Here is an 8617-nt window from a genome sequence, read left to right as displayed (position 1 = left end):
TAGCCATGATCCTACGTCATGTCATCCCCCCTCTGCTCCAGTTGCATCAAGAGCTGCTTACAAAGTTCTCCCAGCTGTAGAGTCCTTTAGCCCACACGCAGCAACAACCAAGGAGAAATCTCTTTTTGCATCGGGAGTTTGTTTTCTTTTTTATTTCTTCTACATCAGTGGCCAACTAAGATCTGATGGATCCCATATTACATTATGAGGCATGCACAGGACAGACCCCAGAACCTGCCGCCAGTGACGTAACACAATGTTTTTAGTGCAGGTTCGCCTGTGACTGGAGAAGACAAAAGAATGCAACTAAAGGACGTTACGGGAAAATTGGTTTTGCCCAGTTTAATTGATGGAAGTGCTCGTTACTGGAGCTTGCCGAGGGTGCTCGGGTATGCACAGAGTATCACGGGTGCTCAAGTGACATGTTCGAGTCCCCTTGGCCGCATGTTTTGCGGCTGTTAGACAGTGCCAAAACATGCGGAGATTGCCTGGCAAACACGGACAATCCCCGCATGTTTTCTAGCCGTCAAACAGGCAGTCGCTGGGATTTGAACATGTCCCTCGGGCACCCGCGATACTCTGTGCATACCGAGCACCTTTGGCAAACTCCAGTAACGAGCACTTGCGCTCATCGATGGTCTCCACCATAACAGATGTAAGCCATATGTAGCCTGGTCCTGCAGCCTTACATCCTTCTACCCTCCCCTAAACCCAAGGAGTAGCGAGCAGATTGAAGAGTAGGACTGCAGGAATAGACTATGGGATCACATTGGTTTGCACAGGTTTGTTTTTTTAAAAGATTTTTAACCCCTTAAATAAGTTTTTTTTTTTTTTCTCGTTTTTGTACTTTGTTTCCACCTCCTCCATTCTTTAAAGAGCCCTGACTTTATTTTTCTGTCTACATAGTTGTAGGAGATTGACACCATTCACTTTTCCAAATAAATGTACTAGAAAGTGAGGAAAAATTAATCAAGTGCGGTAAAGGAGATTAAAAAAAAAAAAATCTACAAGTCTTTATTGTTCTTACAGTATTCACTAAGTAGTGAAAATGACCCAGTGACCTGATTCTTCAGCTCAGTATGATTATGGCGATACCAAACTTTTATAAAGTTTTTATTTTAGTGGTTTTAAAAAATTCTGAACTTAAAAATGTGACAAAAAAAAAAATTAAGAGACCTGGAACGTTTTGGCACAAAGGCTTGTTTTCTGTGTACCGAGCTGTAGCTTTTCATTAAGTTTTTCTTATGGGAAAGTGGAGTGACCAAAAATCATCAATTCTGAAGTTTTTTTTTTTTTTTTTTTTTTTACAATGTTTATGGTTACGGTCAATTTTATATTTTGATAGATTGGTTTCTCTACATCCATAAAAGAACAAATAGGATCATTTTTTTCTTAACTTTATCAGATTGGTTAAAGGGTGGAGATTTAAAGGGGTTGTCGAATACTACATTTTTTTTTTTGAGACAAAAAAAAAATAGCCAGGCAGATAGTTGCTAACTAGTTAGCAACTATCTGCCTGCTCCATCATGTGCAGTCTCAGAGCGGTCACTGGCTGCTCCTACCGACGATTCAGCTGCTCCAAGTCAACAGAGCAGCTCTTCTTCGGCAGTCACACTTTATCGACAGAGCAGCCCAGAAGTCATGCTGATTGACCGCTGGCTCCCCACAGTTAGGCAGCAGGGAGCTGGCTGTCAATCAGCAAGGCCTCAGAAGTCACGCCCCTTCAACAGAGGTTAAGAGAAGCTGTTATGCGGTCATCGTCTGCAGAAGCCACAGAATCGCCGGCAGGAGACATCTGTGCCGGCAGAGATCGGCGCCGGTCACAATAGGAAGGTAATTACCAACTACCTGCCTGTTAGGTTTTTTTTTTTTTTTTTAAACTGTGGGCCTAAGAACTAATATAGTCCTGAATAACCCCTTTAAGTTTTGTTTTTTTTTATATAAAAAAAAAAACATTTTAAACTTATAAAAACATCATCGGTCACCAAGGATTTTTATTTTTAAAGGTGCTTTCTTAAATTTTTTGTTTCATTTTAGATGCAAAATTTGGTTGTAAAAGGTGACTTGCCCTTTAAAGTTTTCAAGAAGTTCAGAAGTCCACAGAGAAAACTTCTACAATAGAACAGAATGTACAGATTTCAATACCAAACCTGATTTTAGCAGCGGTGAAAAGGCAAAAACGAAAGGAAGTAAAACGAATAAAAATCAGAACGTCTATTACAATTCAGTTTATTTGGTACTGCAATGGAGTAGCAATCAGGACTTCTATAAAAGGGACTTCATAGATAGAGCATTAATATATAAGATCTGGACTCTCTTTATACTGTACGGGGAGTGTTAGCTCATGCTCTGTAACGGAGGAGTACAATACAAGCAGACATCTGTTAGCAGCACTGATCCACAATCAGCCAACCTTTACGTCAAAACTGGCCACAAAAGAATAAGAATAAAACCGGAGAGCATAAAAAGCCGCCGTATTCTACAACGCAGACGTCCAATGTCCCCAGTGCACACCTTCTTCTCCATCACTTGTGGAAATTTAAGAAAAAGCATTTTCTTCTAATAAAAAAAAAAATCACCAGTAAACATAAGAACTAAACCTTGAATTGTCCTCCTTTGTAAGATGGTAAAAAAATGACATTCAGCTGGAAATCTAATCCGGGGAAAGCTGAGCAGCAACCAATATGGCCATTATTACCGCGCCCATAGGGATCGGCACATGGCTTTAAACAGCAAATCACCCTGGAAGACCGTATTATGGCCCCACACGAACTCTGAGAAGTAATGCAGTGCCCACATGGGGACAAACTGTGCCATCGTGTTCATACAGAGGCTTTTTTTGCTTGATTCTGCGGCAAGTTCCATGGAATGGCATATTAAAGGGGTTCACCAGCAGCGGCTTCTTCCAGGTGGGGTTCGCGTGGAGCCGATATCTGGTTGAGAAGTGTCTATTAGGATGTATGCGCTGCCGGCAAGTATTGTGCACCTGTACTAAAGGCATGTGTATCCGGCTACCCTATAGGTGCCTTACTAGATGCATGCGCTGCCAGCAAGTATTGTGCGTCCACCCTCTAGTTACCTGGTGTCCGGCTATATAGGTGCACAGCCAGCACGTATTGTGCGCCCATTCTCTATACACCTGTGCTAAAGGTGCCAGAGAAGACTCATCCATAGCCGGCAGGAATAACGTGCCCGTCCTATTGGTACCCGTCAAGACGTATGTCAGGTGCCTGACTAGATGCATGCACAGCCGGCAAGTCCTCTAGGTACCTGCTTTAATGTGTGTCCGGCTATATAGGTGCCCGGAAAGCAAGTCATGGGCGCCCATCCTCTATGTACCTGCCAAGTGTGCACCCGTTGTAAAAGTGCCTGACAAGACTCATCCATAGTCGGCAGGAATAATGTGCCCGTCCTATAGGTACCTGGCCAAGACGCATGTCCGTTGATCCATGGGTACTTGCCAAAATGTGTGCAGTGCTGACCGGTATTGTGCACCTCATGTGTAAGATTAGCACATGATACCTTGCGGTCGAAGGAAGCAAGCTGTACTGGAGAAACCCTTTAAGGCACCGGGGATACCGAAGGTTCGCCTCACTCTGGTCTAGCAGCCACAGACGGATGTGGCCGCTGGACCAGATTTGTGCCTTTTTTTTTTACAATTTCTACAGCACATATAGTGAGGAGCCACCAGGACTCTATACATCGCTGTGTTCCCCACATGTATAAAAGGGGGTAGGACATGAGTCACTGCTTAATTTAGCAGCGATAACCAACCATTCAGGAACTTAGAAAAGCTGGGTGGCACAGACCGTGGACACGGCAATAGCAGCCATATTTGTCACCACCCTACAACCCTATTCAGCTGTTGGTGGTGACTAGTTATAAATTATTGGTGATTTTTTTTGGGGGGGGGGGGAGGGTGAGGGGAGGAGGGGGATGTAGTGGTGTTCAATGCACTTAAAGGCAGCAGACCTGACATCGGAGATGAAACAATTAGAATAAAACAGTGCCTAAACTTCATCATAGGACAAACCGACACGTAAAAACACAACAGCAGATACAACCAACCAATTCACACAGTATTAAAGTATGGTTTAAGCACTTTGGTAAAAGAAAAAAAAAACTCAAAAGAACATACAATTTGTTCAATTTGCAAGTCCAAAAAAAAATAATCGTGTATGTAAATGTAAGGTTGTGCTAAATCAGTCAGATCAATCACCCTTCAGGCGGTGGTCGGACACGACCACCCTGACCTGCGAGCAGAAGAGCCCGCCAGCCCCTGAAGAGCTCAAGACAAGTATATAAGTCTAAGATTCAGTGACGAAAAAGGTAATGGCTATGTAAATACACATAAGTATTAACATCAATCTGTATTAAATTATGTAAACATATACATCTTCTGAGGTCAGTAAAAGTATCCCCTTCACGCGCAGGATTTTACTGAAGCATCGTTCGGATCTGTTTCGAAGTTGTTTCGTCGTTCAGGTGCTTTGTAGTAAACCTGCAACGAAAGAGAAGGAATGAAATTAAAGGGGTTGTCCATGACTTAAGTCATTAATATCGGTGGGATTGTCTCTGTATACTTTGTAAGGGCCATTGTCTGATACCGCAGCCAAGATCATATTCACTTTTATGCGCAGAGATGCAGTATCCAAGAATGACCACTATGAGGCGTACGGAGCTGCACTGCCCTGGCTCTTTACACTGTATTTATACGGCCGTCGCAGGAACAGACAAGCTGCGCTGTGTACTCTACCTGAGTGCATTTAATAGGCCCTCCACAGAATCTGCCGGCTGCTCCTTCAATACTTTTATACAGCCTTTCATCTGCGGAGAAAAACAAATCAAAGAGAAGCCAAAAACATCATATCCTGATATTGAGAATATAATATAATATAATACACACACACTCAACATATCCTGAGATGAGTAGCACGAGATGATCAACTTTGTAAATAAAACATAACTTTGGGACACTCTGTCAGGAGAGGTTTATGCTGTATGTGTCTATATGGCCACCCAGTGGTTGTGATGTGCACTGCAGCCTGATATTGTATTGAATTTATTTTGCGAATAATAAGAGTCTTTAACCAAATTAAGCTACACACATCTAATAAAAAAATCCAGAGTGCATAGGATAATTCTAGTTTTCTGTAGCTCATCTGCCGGCTTTGCTGTGTAGACTGGGAAATAGTTACTACTGTACTGAAGGAGGCAGAGGTTAGGCAAGACAGTGACACTCTCCATACAAGTAAGGCCCTGTATGCATCTCAATGATTTTTGGGGGATATGCTATATTGAATCTCTTTCTGGAAAACGTCCACAATATATTTAAAAGTCAATTATTCCCCGTTCATTAAAGCGACAATAAACCGCACACCTCCACTGCACTGTCCGTATAGAAAGAGCAGAGAGGGACAATATGGCCACAGTCATAAGACTAGACTAAAAAATACATGAGAAGCTCCAATTATCAGGCCTAACAAACATTGCTTTCACTTCTGGGGAGTATATAAAGCAGCTGTAGTCACAGGATAGGTTATACATGTGTGACCATTGGGGTCCGACTGCTGAGACCTCCGCAGTGCCCTAGAGCGAGGGCCAGAAAGTCCCCCAAGTGACTGTTGTGGTACCAAGGGATATACCGTCGCGTCAGGCAGCGCAGGAGTGAAGGGGATACAGTCACGTAGGGCGGCACACGACCAAGCGGATACAATTGTATTGGGCGGCACACGACCAAAGGGATACAGTCGCGTCGGGGGGCAGACAGGACTGAGGGGATACCGTCGAGTCAGGGGGCAGACAGGACCGAGGGGATACAGTCACGTAGGGCGGCACATGACCAAGGGGATACAATTGTATTGGGCGGCACACAACCAAGGGTATACAGTTGCGTCGGGCAGCACACGCCCACCAACAGGATATAGTCGCGTTGGCAGCAGACGGGACCGAGGGGATACAGGCGCGTCAGGCGGCACACTATAGAGAACAGTCATATTTTGTGGCATGGATGTACACTTCACGGGGAACACCATCACATCTGGCATCTTACATCAATCTTGGACGTCTTGCAGAACGCTCCTACTGGATGTACATGGTCATAAAGAATGATAACACCGACCATTACTCTCATACAGAACATGAGCGTGTCTTCACTGGTGAACCGGCTGCTGTATTCTCTACAGACACAGAAAAATGGGAAAAAAAAGCAAATAAGTATAAAAACTAACAACTAAGTAAATACCTGAATCATGATATTCCCACCTCTGACTATTGCCCCCAGTGCATGCACCAAAACCAACAATAAGAAAAGGAACAATGGAACAAGTGGTTCCCAAAATGCAAAACACTATCAATTTAAAAAAAAAAAACACAATAATTAGAAATCGCCAAATGGCTCCCCCATATCAAATAATATTCTTGGAAGTTGCAAGAGCAATACTGAACCTTATAGAAGCCCTGCCTGATCTCTTTAATACCTCCAGTCACCGTAAGGAATAGATAAAAACTGGCGTAAAAAGGAGAAAGCCAGAAAATATATCTATATAAAATATTTTTTCAGCCTTTTAGAACTTTTTTTATTGGAGAACAACTAATGATGCAGAAGTTGTGTGTGTCGTCAAGGAAGGAGGGGATTTAGTAATGGTTGGGATCTAGACTGGAGCCGTATATTTTGGGTATGGGCCCTTCTTTACCTGTAGCTGGAGTAGGAAGCCCAACACCATATTTAATGGGGTATTCCAACCTAAAACACCAAGATCGGTGTGGGACTGCTGGTACTTATGTCCCACAATTCTTCAAGACTAAGAAGAGTTTGATGGAGTGACAGGTTTGGCATGAACGTGGGACATTTGTTGGAAGCTTCAACTTCCCAGACTTCGCACCTCCTGGTGATGGGTCTTCGGGCCAGAGGAGAATCCAGGGAAGAAAAGGAATAGACACTGATCTTGGGCTACATTCACACAACCTTGGGACACGTCCTTGTGCTGTGCATTTCGTTTTCCCCCTCGGCTGACCCATACACACATCAATGTTAAAAATGGGTCTGGTCTCCGGTCCGTGAAACTTGAAGCAGGTCCTATTTTCATCTGTTTTGCGGATCAGACTCTGCCATTAAAATCTATGGTCAAACTAATGTCACACTGAAGACTATGTGAACAAGATATCTTTCCTTCACAAAGCCGCTTCAGAAAACCACCGGCGGGGTTGTAGGTGAAGCAGCTCCGCTGGTGGTTTCACCGTTGTTTTCGTGGCCGGCAATTGATACCCATGTCTTCTATTCTAGAGCACGGATAGCTTCCAGACGAAGACACCAGCAGAATAAACATGTCACTTCTTTTCGGGAATCCCTGACTGTTTTAAAAGAAGAAATGACAAACTGAAACATGTGCACAGCAATCTCGATTTGACGTTGCTGTGCATCACATCCATGTATTTGCGGCAGTTTTGCGGTGCTTTTTTAGGCAAATTCTGGTAATCCGTTTGAAAAAGGCACTGTGTGCACATAACCACACAGTGTACTTCAGCGCGACATCAGAGTTTCATCCATTTTTAACTTCGACATTGACTCTTTACAAAGGCTAAAAAAGTCAAAACAGTCCACCTGCTTCAGTGAAAAAAATAGATGAAAAAAAAAAAAAAAGAACGGATGCAACTAGGATGACACCTGAGAAGAATCGCTCCAGATAGCAGCATTCATGCAGATGTGTGGGTGTAGCCTTCTAAGGCTATGTGCCCACGTTGCATTTATGAAGCAGAAAATTTCTGCTGCATAAATGCAAGTCCTCTCCCGGAAAAACGCATGCGGAATTCCGCACGCGTTTATCGCGCATTTTTCGCGCGTTTATCACGCGTTTTCCACATGCGGAATTGCCTTGCGTTTTTTATGCATTGGACTAAGGCAATTCCGCTTGCGGAAACGCAAAATTAAATGACATGCTGCGGATTTTTGAACGCGGCATAAACGCTGCGGAAAAATCCGCAGCATGTGCATAGAACTTGCGGAATCCCATTGGGGACCATGGGGTGCGGATATACATGCGTTTTTCAAGCGTTTACGCTGCGGAAATTCCGCAGCATATACGCTTGAAAAATGCTACGTGGGCACACAGCCTAAAAGTGTGCCCGTTTTGGGTTTTGACTAAGGTGGCACCATATCGGATGGCTACTTTTAGTGGTAAACAAGAATGCCAAAGTTTTGTAAAATAAGAAATACGATTAAAGGGGTGTTGCTGTACGGTCAGACACAGCCATTACACAGTACACAGCAGGGGCACATTTATAAGATTATCTCAGCACAGGAACATTTTATTTAATCACATCAAATTGTGGAAGTTATTATTATTCCAAGATCTATTGATTAAAATCAACTTTTGTTCGTGGGAAAAAATTTTGCACACAAAAAAAAAAGCCTCAAGTGTCCCTATAATTACTATCTTGTCCATCTACTTTACAGCCACAAATTTGCTGAAGAATGCAAGTCTGAGAAGCTCATCAGGAAATTCATGTGGTGATAAGAGCGCTGTACCTGGTCCGGGGGACACTGGACTGCTGACCACCGCTAATATATAGTCATCCCACCGGCCTGCTAAACTTATTAGTGGGCGGCGCACCCCAC

The 8617-nt window shown here is 43.4% G+C and overlaps 1 protein-coding gene across 7 annotated transcripts in view; it reads right to left on the bottom strand.

Annotated features, from left to right (window-relative positions):
• Positions 1-2213: 2213 nt before the first annotated feature.
• The window catches only part of CYRIA (CYFIP related Rac1 interactor A), a 52971-nt gene continuing 46567 nt past the window's right edge, over positions 2214-8617 (bottom strand). For all 7 annotated transcript variants that reach the window (XM_073674134.1, XM_073674130.1, XM_073674133.1 and 4 more), the window contains 3 exons: positions 6053-6179; positions 4757-4827; positions 2214-4501 (listed from right to left, as the gene is read on the bottom strand). In XM_073674134.1, coding sequence (XP_073530235.1) covers positions 4438-4501; positions 4757-4827; positions 6053-6179 — 262 coding nt within the window. In that variant the 3' untranslated portion in view covers positions 2214-4437. The remainder of the gene's footprint in view (positions 4502-4756; positions 4828-6052; positions 6180-8617) is intronic.

Source organism: Phyllobates terribilis, unplaced genomic scaffold (assembly GCF_046119375.1).
Source record: "Phyllobates terribilis strain yellow unplaced genomic scaffold, ASM4611937v1 Scaffold_3__8_contigs__length_932513732, whole genome shotgun sequence".
In the NCBI taxonomy this organism is placed as follows: domain Eukaryota; kingdom Metazoa; phylum Chordata; class Amphibia; order Anura; family Dendrobatidae; genus Phyllobates; species Phyllobates terribilis.
Note: the sequence above shows the minus strand (reverse complement) of the source record. Positions and strands in the feature narration are given on the sequence as shown.